This window comes from Oncorhynchus masou, chromosome 31, assembly GCF_036934945.1.
Source record: "Oncorhynchus masou masou isolate Uvic2021 chromosome 31, UVic_Omas_1.1, whole genome shotgun sequence".
NCBI lineage: Eukaryota > Metazoa > Chordata > Actinopteri > Salmoniformes > Salmonidae > Oncorhynchus > Oncorhynchus masou.
Window position 1 is genome coordinate 14,845,509 of NC_088242.1, and position 16,875 is coordinate 14,862,383.

Here is a 16,875-nt window from a genome sequence, read left to right on the forward strand (position 1 = left end):
TGCATTTTCCAGTGAATGTGGTTTCTAAGGTTATATTATGCACTACATTCACAACTGATTGTTTTCTTTACTTACATGAATACCTAAAATGAGATTAGAGCAGTGTTTCCCTAACTCGGTCCTCGAGTGCCCTAGCACTGCACAGAGGATTCACATAATCAAATAATCATCGAGCTTTGATCATTTGAAATCAGCGGTGCAGTGTTAAGGCAAAAAACTAAACATGTACCCCTTGGGGATTCATTTAAGAGTCATGGGGAGGGGGGATTTAGACAAAATAAACATGAACAGACACAAGGAGTTCATCTCAGACCATCAACACAAAGAAAATTACCAAATGGTGTCAGTGAGCGCGAATTGGTGCCTGGTTTGTCAGTTGCCATGGAAATCCATTTGCTTTGAGTCCTACTAACCTTCAGCAAAGAGCATGATAATATACCTAGTCAGAGGCGTTGGGCATGTTCATATTGATTCACTGTTGAACTAGGTCTACAGGGACTATTAAACAATCTAAATGAAGAATGTCTGATGGAATAGGCTTTCATAGCCAGTTCATCGTTAACCACTCTAAATTCATATTGTATTCTGTGTTCTATGAGCAATGTGTTACACTAACTTAAAATCCAGTATATTTTTTACGGGTCTTTTTTTTATAAATGAATTCCTGTCTTAATCAAGTATAGAAATTAAGAGCCTCCCGGGTGGCACAGTGGTTAAGGGCGCTGTACTGCAGCGCCAGCTGTGCCACCAGAGACTCTGGGTTCACGCCCAGGCTCTGTCGTAATCGGCCGCGACTGGGAGGTCCGTGGGGCGACGCACAATTGGCCTAGCGTCGTCTGGGTTAGGGAGGTGTGATTATGACAAATTGAATGGAGCCGAGGGTTCTAGCTTTAGTTTTAGCTGAACCCCACTGACTTCCATCATTTTCTTGGTATGGATCCTGTTGTACTTTTCCTTAAAACCAAAATAAATGGTATTGTAGTCCCGTTTAGTTGTTTACAGCTCTCAAAAAGAAGTTGTCAAAACCCCAAATAATGCCTAAAAGAACCGTACAGGCTTTTACATCGGCTCCAAACTCCGACTTCATATGTAAGGGGGCGGGGCTTGGCGAGGGGGGGGGGTGTAAAAGCCTGTGATATGTTTGATTCTGTTAACAAAATCAACGCAGGCTACCGTTCAGGAGTCTTGGATCGATGATTTGTGGTTGTGAATGGAAGGGACATCATTTAGGTTTAAGTGATGTTGGTTTGTGTGTCAGTGCAACATACGGACTCACCTTTAAATAACGTTAGGTCCTCCACCAACCTCGACCCAAACAGCCCTTCTAGAATGCTCTCAAAACCTGTGGAAACAGAACAGCGCATTCCATGAATATACAGAACATTCCAGAAGTGCTGTGGAATTTGTATCCATTGGAGGCCCAAAAACATGTAGCCTATAGTTTCTCTGAAGATGTAAGCCTATGCATCCCGTTGCATTCACTGGAAATGTACGTACATAGGCCCTAGTCTTCTGCCAAATGGCACAATTGACCCTTTGCTAAGCCCTGCCCCCCTTGGTTACTGTTGCAACCGCAGACAATATTCTCCTGGGAAGACCAATTCCCCATTCAACCCCATTCAACCACTGATCACAATGATCCCTAACTGTGTTTCTAATACGCATTAAAACTGAATGAAATTAAAATCAGACTACCCCTTGCTAATCAGGATACTCTTGGGCATGTTGTGGTGGACTGTTGTGGTGGTGTAGCTAGCCTCTGAATGGCTCCGAATTCCCTGTCAGCATGCAGTCAAAGCTATATAACCACATTTTGGCGCTAACTAGTGCTCTCAAATCGTATCCTGATGTCGACAGCAGATGGGAGTCATACTCATAAAATTGTTAATTTGAGAAAACATTTTATATTAAGTGGCTAGCTAGCATTAGCATTGCTTTGAGCGGATTTGAAGGGTCATTAAAAAAATAAAAATGTAGCTTTTCTCCAAAATGGCAATTCCTGGGAATCTTTGACATTCTCAGTGATCAAACACCAATCCTTCCTATATAGGCCTAGCTAACCTAATTCTCCACAACGCCACGGACTTCCAATTTTATCTTGAAGTCCCCCTCATCAAATCCCCCCCCCCCCAAAAAAAAATAAAATACAAAAACATTAGCGGAATGCACATACACTACCGTTCAAATGGTTGGGGTCACTTAGAAATGTCCTTGTTTTTGAAAGAAAAGCTACATTTTTGGTCCATTAAAATAACATCAAATTGATCAGAAATACAGTGTAGACATTGTTAATGTTGTAAATTACTATTGTAGCTGGAAACCGCAGATTTGTAATGGAATATCTACATTGGCGTACAGAGGCCCATTATCAGCAACCATCACTCCTGTGTTCCAATGGCCCGTTTTGTTAGCTAATCCAAGTTTATGATTTTTAAAAGGCTAATTGAACATCAGAAAAACCCTTTTGCAATTATGTTAGCACAGCTGAAAACTGTTGTTCTGATAAAGAAGCAATAAAACTGGCCTTCTTTAGACTAGTTGAGTATCTGGAATATCAGCATGTGTGGGTTTGATTACAGGCTCATGATAGCCAGAAACAAAGCACTTTCTTCTGAAACTCAGTCTATTCTTGTTCTGAGAAATTAAGGCTATTCCATGCGAGAAACTGCCAAGAAACCGAAGATCTCGTACAGCGCTGTGTACTACTCCCTTCACAGAACAGCGCAAACAGGCTCTAACCAGAATAGAAAGAGAAGTGGGAGGCCCCGGTGCACAACTGAGCAAGAAGACAAGTACATTAGTGTCTAGTTTGAGAAACAGACACCTCACAAGACCTCAACTGGCAGCTTCATTAAATAGTACCCGCAAAACATTAGTCAACGTCAACAGTGAAGAGGCGACTCCAGGATGCTGGACTTCTAGGCAGAGTTGCAAAGAAAAAGCCATATCTCAGACTGGCCAACAAAAAGAAAAACCTCACCATAGTTTCAAAACCCTTAAACGCAGGATACCGTTGTTGTTTTGGTGTAATGGCAAAATCAAGGACAGAGTAGTTACATTGACATAGCCTATGTTGTAAGTAGTACAGTTTTAGTAGTCCACTCTACTCAAATAAAAATGTTGTAATTTGCTTATTTACATAGGATGTGTTACTTGGGCCAAACACTTTGCACAAGTTACTTTCCCGGTAAATACTGTCAGGACACAAACTAACACAACATGTATTTACTCCCTTTTAAAAAACGACGATCCAAGTCACCCACCCAATTCTCTTCTTCAACCAGTAATCAGCGTTGTTAGTTTAACCCCCCCCCCCCCAATTCCAACCCCTTCCTCCTCCAGAACATAATGTGAAAAAAGAAACTTGCCAATCAATCCAGCTAGAGCAGGGTTCTTTGGTTTCTGGGTTAGTGAACAGGACTTAGCCTAGCCACCACTTAAAATCCTGCCTCACTCCCATTACCCCAATCACATCCTCCTCCTTCAGAACAAAACGTGAGGAAAACTATTTCATAAAGAAGTGGTCAAATACAGCTATAGCCCCTAGCTGAAGGCAGTACTGTAAATTAAAAATACTTTAAAGTACTACTTAAGTAGTTGTTTGGGGTATCTATAGTTTATAATTGATAACTTTTACTTTACCACATTCCTAAAGAAAATAAATATACTTTTTACTCCATACATTTCCCCTGACGCCCAAAAGTACTCGTTACATTTTGAATGCTTAGCAGGACATGAAAGTGGTCCGATTCACACACTTATCAAGAGAAAAATCCCTGGTCAATCTGGCAGCTCACTAAACACAAATGCATTGTTTGGAAATGATGTCTGATTGTTGGAGTGTGCCTCTGGCTTTCCGTAAATATAAAAACACAAGAAAATGGCGCCAACTGGTTTGCTTAATAAGTCTGTGTATAACAGAACTGATGTTGCAAGCGAAAGCCTGAGAAAAATCCAATCCGGAAGTCCCCCAGGTTTTGAAAGCTCTGCGTTCCAATGACTCCCTATTTGGCTGTGAATGTACCATCAACGAGCTTACGCTTTCTACGTATCCCCCAAGGTGTCTACGGCATTGTGACGTAATTTTACGCATTTCTGTTGAAGAATAGCCGTAGGCGAGCACATTGCGTAAGTGGTCACATTGTGGCTCCAAGAGAGATTCTCGCATAAAGTACAGAGGTAGCCATTAATCCAATCGGTCCTAGAGAAAACGAATTTTCCCGACGGATATATTATCAAATAGATATTAGAAAAAAACCTTGAGGATGGATTCTAAACAACGTTTGCCATGTTTCTGTCGATATTATGGAGCCAATTTTGAAAAAATTTCACCGTTGTGGTGACCGCAATTTCCGGGCGATTTCTCAGCCAAACGTGAAGAACAAACGGAGCTGTTTCGCCTACAAATATAATATTTGGGGGGGGGGGGGATGAACTTTGGCTATTTACCTGGGAGTCTCGTGAGTGAAAACATCCTAAGTTCATCAAAGGTAAACGATTTAATTTGATTGCTTTTCTGATTTCCGTGACAAGGTTGCCTGCTGATAGCAAGGCATAATGCTATGCTAGGCTATTATAAACGTACACAAATGCTTGTCTCGCGTTGTCTGTAAAGCATATTTTGAAAATCTGAGATGACAGGGTGATTAACAAAAGGCTAAGCTGTGTCTCAATATATTTCATTTGTGATTTTCATGAATAGGAATATTTTCTAGGGATATTTATGTCCGCTGCTTTATGCTAATTAGTTTCAGGCGATGATTACGCTCCTGCATGCAGGTTTGGGAGTCACTAAAGGCTCTGGACAGTCAGGGAGCACCGAACATATATAAAAAAAATGAGGACTAGTTTTTGCTCATTTTGACAGCAAGCAAATAACACGTTTTCAGTGCGGCCCTCGGGACCTCGTGCGGCTCACAGGGCAAAAATGAGTGACTCTCCTACGCTACACAAAAATAGGCTAACTCATAGAGCATTCAGTATTGGGTTGTGGGTGTGGTGGTGCTGAATGCAACAAAAACACATGGAGAAAAAAAAATTGCCTACTATCTCACCATCAAAAACACACCACTAGCAGTGAGCTATCAAAAAGCATGCTAAACAATATAGGAAGGAAGCGGTAAACCAGTGACATGTGAGTTGGGACTTTGACCACCTGAAACCTCTAGGCCTAACCCATTCAATGACTGAAGAAATGAATGAGGCTGATGTGGATAAGCAGATATATAGGCCGACAGTATTTAGGGAAGAATAGGCCTACAGAGTAGAGACATGCTTCTGGCGCTCGCCTATAGCCTGTAGACATGGCAGTAACAAGGTGCAAGTTAAAGAAGTGTGGAACAAAGACTTAATGATTCAATAACCATTAGGCTTGGCTACACAACTAAATTAATGAGAGAGAAAATCTATTAAGGCCAATCGTGAAAAGATTCAGGCTAAATATCAAAGTATAACAAAGAAAGTTGCCCTACCATTACATTTTTTCCAATAAACCCCCCCCCCCCCCACCGGAACCTTCCATTTCCATTGGCTTTGTGCCCCGTCTCCAGTGTCGTGTTTCGTAACGGACCACACACACACAAATGGCAGATCACCATTTTGTTCATTTTGTTCGGCACAATGTGTTTTGGGGACCACCCCGCTGGGGGATGTCAGGCTGCCGTCACAAACCGACTCTACATGTAGTATCGTACAAACTACAGCACATTTACGCCCAAAAACGATTTTACTCTGTTTCACCAGTCCATTGTTGATATAGTCACAACATGTTTTGCATGTCAGTGTTCAAGTTTTCAAGATAGAACTTTCAAAAACACAGCCGATATGACGTAAAATACATCACATCATACCGCCTGTATCTTGAAAGTCATACAGCTTGAAAACAGGATTGTTGACGTGCAAAACATGTTGGGACTATATCAACAACGGACTGATGAAACAAAGAGCTAAATAGTTTTTGGGTGGAGTTTTCCTTTAAGAGCATCTGAACTGAGACCACCTCTCCTACATCCCAAAAGGCGGTTATGTATAAAAGATCACGTAGTCTAACTAAATGTTATATGAGCTCCTCATATAAGCTATACTTTAGGACTGCATGAAAACAGTTAAGCTTCTTTCTACTATGAGGAACCAGCTGCAGCACAACTGTCTGTTGTTACCATGCAGCTACACTGAGTTCACCACTCAATCTCCATTTTCCTACCTATATCTCTAACCAATCAGGGCTGAGGATGAAGAAGAGATTTGGAGCAACACCCTCTCCCCTCCCAAAAGCACTTAACTCCTGAAATCCCATTTTAGTAAAGCTCTGGGTAGTAATTCCCCTTAGGTACAGCTCTAGGATCAGTTTAACATCCCCAAATCTTAATCTTAACTATTTAAGGGAAACCTAGAATCTGACCTTGGATGAGTGTCATGGGAAAAACTTGATCCAAATCTAAAAGACTGGACCACTACAGTAAGCTAACTACTAATACAGAAAGTATAATACTGGTTAAGTGATCTTAAATGGACAAGATATACAGGCTGTAATGGTATAGGATGATATCAACTACTTTGGGCATGAAGCCTAACGAAAGACATACAGTGTTGATAAGACTAGGGTTCTGAACATTATGCCTACAGTTACATATTCATCAGATAAGCAGTGAAGGAAGAGGTTGAGAGTAGAGGTTGACCGATTATTCAGAATGGCCGATTAATTAGGGCCGATTTCAAGTTTTCATAAGAAATCGGAATTTCTGGACGCCGATGTTGCAGTTTTTTTATTTTATTTTTGACACCTTTATTTAACCTTTATTTAACTAGGCAAGTCAGTTAAGAACACATTCTTATTTTCAATGACGGCCTAGGAACGGTGGGTTAACTGCCTTGTTCAGGGGCAGAACGACAGATTTTTACCTTATCAGCTCAGGGATTCAATCTTGCAACCTTACGGTTAACTAGTCCAACGCTCTAACCACCTGCCTCACGAGGAGACTGCCTGTTACACAAATGCAGTAAGAAGCCAAGGTAAGCTGCTAGCTAGCATTAAACAGCTCATAAAAACAATGAATCATAATCACTAGTTATAACTACACATGGTTGATGATATTAGTAGTTTATCTAGCATGTCCTGCGCTCCATATAATCGATGCGGTGCACATTTGCGAAAAAGGACTGTCGTTGTGCCAACGTGTACCGAACCATAAACATCAATGCCTTTCTTAAAATCAATACACAGGTGTATATATTTTTAAACCTGCATATTTAGCTAAAATAAATGCAGATTAGATTAGGCAATATTAACCAGGTGAAATTGTGTCACTTCTCTTGTGTTCATTGCACGCAGAGTCAGGATATATGCAACAGTTTGGGCAGCCTGGCTCTTTGCGAACAAATTTGCCAGAATTTTATGTAATTATGACATAACATTGAAGGTAATGTAACAGCAATATTTAGACTTATGGATGCCATCCGTTAGAAAAATACGGAACGGCTCTGTATTTCACTGAAAGAATAAAAGTTTTGTTTTCAAAATTATAGTTTCTGGATGCGACCATATTAATGACCTAAGGGTCGAATTTCTGTGTGTTATTATGTTATAATTAAGTCTATGATTTGATAGAGCAGTCTGAGCGATGGTAGGCACCAGCAGACTCGTAAGCATTCATTCAAACAGCACTTTTGTGCGTTTTGCCAGCAGCTCATGGCAATGCTTCAAGCATTGAGCTGTTTATGACTTCAAGCCTATCAACTCCCGAGATTAGGCTGGTGTAACCAATGTGAAATGGCTAGGTAGTTAGCAGGGTGCACGCTAATAGTGTTTCAAACATCACTTGCTCTGAGACTTGGAGTAGTTGTTCCCCTTGCTCTGCATGGGTAACGCTGCTTTGAGGGTGGCTGTTGTCAATGTGTTCGTGGTTCGAGCCCAGGTAGCAGCGAGGAGAGGGATGGAAGCTATATTGTTACACTGGCGATACTGGGGCGGCAGTGTAGCCTAGTGGTTAGAGCATTGGACTAGTAACCAAAAGGTTGCAAGTTCAAATCCCCGAGCTGACAAGGTACAAAATCTGTCGTTCTGCCCCTGAACAGGACGTCATTGAAAATAAGAATTTGTTCTTAACAGACTTGCCTAGTAAAATAAAAAATAAAACAAACTAAAGTGCCTATAAGAACATCCAATAGTCAAAAAGCATATGAAATACAAATGGTATAGAGAGAAATAGTCATATTATTATAATAACCTCAACCTAAAAGTTCTTACCTGGGAATATTGAAGACTCATGTGAAGAGGAACCACCAGCTTTCATATGTTCTCATGTTCTGAGCAAGGAACTTAAACGTTAGCTTTCTTACATGGCACATACTTTCTTCTCCAAAACTTTGTTTTTGCATTATTTAAACCAAATTGAACATGTTTCATTAAATTACTTGAGGGTAAATTGATTTTATTGATGAATTATATTAAGTTAAAATAAGTGTTCATTCAGTATTGTTGTAATTATCATTATTACAAATAAATAAATACATTTAAAAATAATAATTGTAAAAAATAAAAATAGTCCGATTAACCGGTATCGGCTTTTTTGGTCCTCCAATAAATCGGTGTCGGGGCGGCAGGGTAGCCTAGTGGTTAGAGCGTTGGACTAGTAACCAGCAGGGTAGCCTAGTGGTTAGAGCGTTGGACTAGTAACCAGCAGGGTAGCCTAGTGGTTAGAGCGTTGGACTAGTAACCAGCAGGGTAGCCTAGTGGTTAGAGCGTTGGACTAGTAACCAGCAGGGTAGCCTAGTGGTTAGAGCGTTGGACTAGTAACCAGCAGGGTAGCCTAGTGGTTAGAACGTTGGACTAGTAACCAGCAGGGTAGCCTAGTGGTTAGAGCGTTGGACTAGTAACCAGCAGGGTAGCCTAATGGTTAGAGCGTTGGACTAGTAACCAGCAGGGTAGCCTAGTGGTTAGAGCGTTGGACTAGTAACCAGCAGGGTAGCCTAGTGGTTAGAGCGTTGGACTAGTAACCAGCAGGGTAGCCTAGTGGTTAGAGCGTTGGACTAGTAACCAGCAGGGTAGCCTAGTGGTTAGAGCGTTGGACTAGTAACCAGCAGGGTAGCCTAGTGGTTAGAGCGTTGGACTAGTAACCAGCAGGGTAGCCTAGTGGTTAGAGCGTTGGACTAGTAACCAGCAGGGTAGCCTAGTGGTTAGAACGTTGGACTAGTAACCAGCAGGGTAGCCTAGTGGTTAGAGCGTTGGACTAGTAACCAGCAGGGTAGCCTAGTGGTTAGAGCGTTGGACTAGTAACCAGCAGGGTAGCCTAGTGGTTAGAGCGTTGGACTAGTAACCAGCAGGGTAGCCTAGTGGTTAGAACGTTGGACTAGTAACCAGCAGGGTAGCCTAGTGGTTAGAGCGTTGGACTAGTAACCAGCAGGGTAGCCTAGTGGTTAGAGCGTTGGACTAGTAACCAGCAGGGTAGCCTAGTGGTTAGAGCGTTGGACTAGTAACCAGCAGGGTAGCCTAGTGGTTAGAGCGTTGGACTAGTAACCAGCAGGGTAGCCTAGTGGTTAGAGCGTTGGACTAGTAACCAGCAGGGTAGCCTAGTGGTTAGAGCGTTGGACTAGTAACCAGCAGGGTAGCCTAGTGGTTAGAGCGTTGGACTAGTAACCAGCAGGGTAGCCTAGTGGTTAGAGCGTTGGACTAGTAACCAGCAGGGTAGCCTAGTGGTTAGAGCGTTGGACTAGTAACCAGCAGGGTAGCCTAGTGGTTAGAGCGTTGGACTAGTAACCAGCAGGGTAGCCTAGTGGTTAGAGCGTTGGACTAGTAACCAGCAGGGTAGCCTAGTGGTTAGAGCGTTGGACTAGTAACCAGCAGGGTAGCCTAATGGTTAGAGCGTTGGACTAGTAACCAGCAGGTAGCCTAATGGTTAGAGCATTGGACTAGGAACCGAAAGGTTGCAAGTTTGAATCCCCAAGCTGACAAGGTACAAATCTGTCGTTCGGGCACTGAACAGGCAGTTAACCTACTGTTCCTAGGCCATCATTGAAAATAAGAATTTGTTCTTAACGGACTTGCCTAGTTAAGTTTTAAAAAAATTGGTATCGGCGTTGAAAAATCATAAATCAGTCAACCTCTAGTTGTGAGCCAAAGTTAGTATGTGTGTGTGTGTCAGAGTTGTGACAAACTGAACCTTTTTCTTCAAGTCTAAACTGCACATCTACATTGTGCTTCCCGCAGAGAGACAATGGTATCATGCTGCTGGCACTCTTGTTTTTCCACAAGAGTGGCACATGCAGCTTGTTGTTGTATAAAGACCCCAGCTGGGCCCCGAAGTGAGAGGGCCAGGAGGTATGCGGTCAACAATGCTTGACTCAGGGAGGAGTACGCCCCTGCCATGCCATGGGATGTTGGCTATCAACAACAAGGCAACTCCTATGACTAATTGGGAATGGGACGCAAGCGTAGGATTGATCTCCCTGTCGCTGGCCGCCTTTGGGGAGGGTGTGAAAGGCCGAAACACCCTAGGAACCAAAAAGGTACACTACTGACGATGCGCTCCCCAAATTTCACCAGGCTCACTGTTCATTAACTCTTGGAAGTGCTTGCACAAAGATAGTAACATCTCATCCTGTGTTCTTGGAATATATAATCACAAGTCATCAAACCTGCACTAAGCTACAGTCAAAGCAAGTCTCTGTTTGGCAAGTTATTAGGATATATCTAAGGTAAATAAATGGAAGATGGAATTAAAATGACAGAACTAAAAGTTAAATGAGATGGACAGGCTACAAAACAACAAAAAGTCAACAATGCAGTTCAAGAAATACTTGCTAAAGATACAAAAGTAAAAAATAAAACTTTAAAATAATAACGAGGCTATATACAGATGGTACCGATACCGGGTCAATGTGCAGGGATACAGGTTAGTTGAGGTAATTTGTACATGTAGGTAGGGGTAAAGTGACCATGCTTAGATAATAAAACAGAGAGTAGCAGCAGTGTAAAAGCAGAGTCATGTAAATAGTCCGGGTGGCCAGTTTATTAATTGTTTAGCAGTCTTATGACTTGGGGGTAGAAGCTGTTAAGGAGCCTAACATTTGATGTTCACATCCCTGGTTGGTTGGCTGGTTGGTTGGTAGGTAGGTATGTGTGTGTATATATGCATGTATGTACCAGAGGTCAACGGATTAATTAGGCCCGATTTCAAGTTTTCAGAACAATCGGAAACCGGTATTTTTTGACAGAGATTTTTTCCTTGTTAATTTTTTATTTTTTTTACACCTTTATTAAATCTTTATTTGACTAGGCAAGTCAGTTAAGAACACATTCTTATTTTCAATGACGGCCTAGGAACGGTGGGTTAACTGCCTCCTTCAGGGGCAGAACGACAGATTTTCACCTTGTCAGCACAGTTGGACTAGTTACAGTTAACTAGTCCAACACAATAACGACCTGCCTCTTGTTGCACTCCATGAGGAGACTGCCTGTTACGTGAATGCAGTAAGCCAAGGTAAGTTGCTAGCTAGCATTAAACTTATAAAAAACAACCAATCATAATCACTAGTTAACTACACATGGCTGATGATATTGCTAGATAATATCTAGCGTGTCCTGCGTTGCGTATAATCTGACTGAGCATACAAGTATCTAAGTATCTGACTGAGCAGTGGTAGGCAGAAGCAGGCACGTAAACATTCATTCAAACAGCACTTTCGTGCGTTTTGCCAGCAGCTCTTCATTGTGCGTCGAGCATTGCTCTGTTTATGACTTCAAGCCTATCAACTCCCGAAATGAGGCTGGTGTAACCGAAGTGAAGTGGCTGGCTAGTTAGCGCGCGCTAATAACGTTTCAAACGTCACTCGCTCTGAGCCTGTGGTTGTTTCCCTTGCTCTGCATGGGTAACGCTGCTTTGAGGGTGGCTGTCGTTGTTGTGTTTCTGCTTTGAGCCCAGGGAGGAGCGAGAAGAGGAAGCTATACTGTTACACTGGCAATACTAAAGTGCCTATAAATACTAGCAATACTAAAGTGCACCAAACCCTCCTGCAGCAAAGCACCCCAACAACATGATGCTGCCACCCCCGTGCTTCACGGCTGGGATGGTGTTCTTCAGCTTGCAAGCATCCCACTTTTCCTCCAAATATAACAATGGCCATTATGGCCAAACAGTTCTATTTTTGTTTCATCAGACCAGAGGACATTTCTTCAAAAAGAACGATCTTTGTCCCATGTGCAGTTGCAAACCGTAGTCTGGCTTTTTTTAATGGAGGTTTTGGAGCAGTGGCTTCTTCCTTACTGAGCAGCCTTTCAGGTTATGTCGATATAGGACTCGTTTTACTGTGGATATAGATACTTTTATACCGGTTTCCTCCAGCATCTTCACAAGGTCCTTTGCTGTTGTTCTGGGATTGATTTGCACTTTTCGCACCCAAGTACGTTCATCTCTAGGAGACAGAACGCGTCTCCTTCCTGAGCGGTATAAAGCTACGTGGTCCCATGCTGTTTATACTTGCATACTATTGTTTGTACCGATGAACGTGGTACCTTCAGTCATTTGGAAATTGCTACCAAGGATAAACCAGACTTGTTGAGGTCTACAATTTGTTTTCTGAGGTCTTGGCTGATTTCTTTTGACTTTCCCACAATGTCAAGCAAAGAGACACTGAGTTTGAAGTTAGGCCTTGAAATACATCCACAGGTACACCTCAAATGGACTCAAATTATGTCAATTAGCCTCTTAGAAGCTTCTAAAGCCATGACATAATTTTCTGGAATTTTCCAAGCTGTGTAAAAGGCACAATCAACTTAGTGTCTGTAAACTTCTGACCCACTGGAATTGTGATAAAGTGAATTATAAGTGAAATAATGTCTGTTAACAATTGTTAGAAAAATTACTTGTCATGCACAAAGTAGATGTCCTAACCGACTTGTCAAAACTATAGTTTGCCAACAAGAAATGTGTGGAGTGTTTGAAAAACAGGTTTTAAAGACTAAGTGTATGTAAACTTCAGACTTCAAATGTATGTATGTATGCATGTATGTACGTACAGTGGGGAGAACAAGTATTTGATAACCTGCAAAATCAGGCAGTGTTTCCTACTTACAAAGCATGTAGAGGTCTGTAATTTTTAATCATAGGTACATTTCTACTGTGAGAGACAGAATCTAAAACAAAAATCAAGAAAATCACATTGTATGATTTTTAAGTAATTAATTTGCATGACATAAGCATTTGATCACCTACCAACCAGTAAGAATTCCGTCTCTCACAGACCTGTTAGTTTTTCTTTAAGAAGCCCGCCTGTTCTCCACTCATTACCTGTATTAACTGCACCTGTCCACACACTCAATCAAACAGACTCCAACCAGAGAGCTGTGTAAGGACATCAGGGGTAAAATTGTAGACCTGCACAAGGCTGGGATGGACGACAGGACAATAGGCAAGCAGCTTGGTGAGAAGGCAACAACTGTTGGTGCAATTATTAGAAAATGTTCAAGATGACGGTCAATCACCCTCGGTCTGGGGCTCCATGCAAGATCTCACCTCGTGGGGCATCAATGATCATGAGGAAGGTGAGGGATCAGCCAAGAACTACACGGCTGGACCTGGTCAATGACCTGAAGAGAGCTGGGACCACAGTCTCAAAGAAAACCATTAGTAACACACTATGCCGTCATGGATTAAAATCCTGCAGCGCACGCAAGGTCCCCCTGCTCAAGCCAGCGCATGTCCAGGCCCGTCTGAAGTTTGCCAATGACCATCTGGATGATCCAAAGGAGGAATGGGAGAAGGTCATGTGGTCTGATGAGACAAAAATAGAGCTTTTTGGTCTAAACTCCACTCGCCGTGTTTGGAGGAAGAAGGAAGATTACAACCTCAAGAACACCATCCCAACAATGAAGCATGGGAGGTGGAAATATAATTATTTGGGGATGCTTTTCTGCAAAGGGGACAGGACAACTGCACTGTATTGAGAGGAGGATGGATGGGGCCATGTATCGCGAGATCTTGGCTAACAACCTCCTTCCCTCCGTAAGAGCATTGAAGATGGGTCGGGGCTGGGTCTTCCAGCATGATAACGACCCCAAACAAACAGCCAGGGCAACTAAGGAGTGGCTCCGTAAGAAGCATCTCAAGGTCCTGGAGTGGCCAAGCCAGTGTCCAGACCTGAACCCAATAGAACATCTTTGGAGGGTGCTGAAAGTCCATATTGCCCAGCAACAGCCCCAAAACCTGAAGGATCTGGAGAAGGTCTGTATGGAGGAGTGGGCCAAAATCCCTGCTGCAGTGTGCGCAAACCTGGTCAAGAACTACAGGAAACGTATGATCTCTGTAATTGCAAACAAAGTTCTCTGTCCCAAAAATTAAGTTCTGCTTTTCTGATGTATCAAATACTTATGTCATACAATAAAATGCAAATTAATTAATCATACAATGTGATTATCTGGATTTTTGTTTTAGATTCCGTCTCTCACAGTTGAAGTGTACCTATGAAAAAAATGACAGACCTCTACATGCTTTGTAAGTAGGAAAACCTGCAAAATCGGCAGTGTATCATATACTTGTCCTCCCCACTGTATGTATGTATGTATGTATGTATGTATGTATGTATGTATGTATGTATGTATGTATGTATGTATGTATGTATGTATGTATGTATGTATGTATGTATGTATGTATGTATGTATGTATGTATGTATGTATGTATGTATGTATGTATGTATGTATGTATGTATGTATGTATGTATGTATGTATGTATGTATGTATGTATGTATGTATGTATGTATGTATGTATGTATGTATGTATGTATGTATGTATGTATGTATGTATGTATGTATGTATGTATGTATGTATGTATGTATGTATGTATGTATGTATGTATGTATGTATGTATGTATGTATGTATGTATGTATGTATGTATGTATGTATGTATGTATGTATGTATGTATGTATGTATGTATGTATGTATGTATGTATGTATGTATGTATGTATGTATGTATGTATGTATGTATGTATGTATGTATGTATGTATGTATGTATGTATGTATGTATGTATGTATGTATGTATGTATGTATGTATGTATGTATGTATGTATGTATGTATGTATGTATGTATGTATGTATGTATGTATGTATGTATGTATGTATGTATGTATGTATGTATGTATGTATGTATGTATGTATGTATGTATGTATGTATGTATGTATGTATGTATGTATGTATGTATGTATGTATGTATGTATGTATGTATGTATGTATGTATGTATGTATGTATGTATGTATGTATGTATGTATGTATGTATGTATGTATGTATGTATGTATGTATGTATGTATGTATGTATGTATGTATGTATGTATGTATGTATGTATGTATGTATGTATGTATGTATGTATGTATGTATATAGATAAGGACGTTTGAGAGTCTCTTGCTGAGTTGACAGGAAAATCAAATCCGACTGATGATACTGGACCGTTTTATTCCTGTGAGTGTGTGTGCATGGGTCAGCTCTGACGTTTATGATGGGGGAAGAGTGAAAAGAGATGACGGACTCATCAAAAGAAAACAGCCTACATATCTGACACAATAGCAGCTATAGCAGGACTAGAGTCACTTCTATTTTAAGTAAATTGATTCAGTAGCCTGTGAATAAAAATCCTATTCATTAAAAGAAAAGTAAGGGACTTTGAGGGCACGCTCCCTAGCCTACTTCAAAACTCTGGCAATTTCTAAGCAGTGATATGAAGGCTCTAAGACCTTCTTACACCACAGTTTGAGCTGGAAAAAAAACATGTGCCTCAGCGCATGACGTTGTTACGTCTCTCTGTCCTAATGTTAATAGTATGCAAACATTTCATCATCAAGGTACTTCCTCTCCTCTTGGTTAGGGGCAGTGTACCATGCTCCCTCTCTCCAATCACTGTTCTCTACTCCAGACAGTATAGGGTTATGGCTGACATTTAGTCTCCTCTAAGCAGCCTTCACAGATCTTGCACACACACACACAGCGGTGGTCAGTGTCGCTTCCCTACATGAGCATTGTCTTATTTCTATTACAGCGTGTTGGATGACTGTCATTCATATTCCATTCACCCAGTTCAATGTAACAGCGATAGGTTTAGGCTACTACATGATACCAAATTTACCCTATACCCCTCACGAGGATACTACAACCTATCCTATGAGTTTACAACGTAGGTGCACACAGGTCGAAAGACAAATGTGACAGACATTGACATTCAATACCGCCTTGCACACTCTTGCCTACATCTAGCTGATATAGGGTGTAATCATTAGTCCAACAGTTGCAAACAAGAGTTTATATAGAACAAATTCAGGTATGTTTATCCTCATTTTGTTCCGTTTGCTTCCGTTTAAGAAGAGTAAACAGAAGAGGCGGAATGAATACACCCCTGATCACATAAACACAGTTCACATTCATAACAGCCACATTGTATTCCTTCTCTTCCCTTCAATTGTGGACTTCAAAGGCACAACACATCAGCTGTATGTGACCAGCTGAAAAAACCTTTCCAAACCAAACCATATCACTGCTACACACAGCCTACATCGTTGTCACCATATCAGCTAAAGTAACATCATAGTGAACATAGCTAATAGAACTAACGCATTATTTGAAAATGGGTGGTTTGAGCCCTGAATTCTGATTGGCTGAAAGTCATGGTATATCAGACGGTATACCACAGGTATGACAAAACATTTCGTTTTACTGCTCTATTTACGTTGGTAACCAGTCTATAACATCAATAAGGCACCTTTGGGGTTTGTGGTATATGGCGAATATACCACGGCCAAGGTCTGTATCCAGGCACTCGGCGTGGCGCATAACATCAGCCGTTGTATATTGGACATATATTTCACCTCCTCAGGCCTTATTGCTTAAG

The 16,875-nt window shown here is 41.3% G+C and overlaps 1 protein-coding gene across 3 annotated transcripts in view; it reads right to left on the reverse strand.

The window, feature by feature from the left end:
- The window catches only part of wu:fc17b08 (titin), a 73,211-nt gene that overhangs the window by 46,836 nt on the left and 9,500 nt on the right, over positions 1–16,875 (reverse strand). For all 3 annotated transcript variants that reach the window (XM_064950177.1, XM_064950178.1, XM_064950179.1), the window contains exon 2: positions 1,277–1,342. In XM_064950177.1, the coding sequence (XP_064806249.1) occupies positions 1,277–1,342 (66 nt within the window). The remainder of the gene's footprint in view (positions 1–1,276; positions 1,343–16,875) is intronic.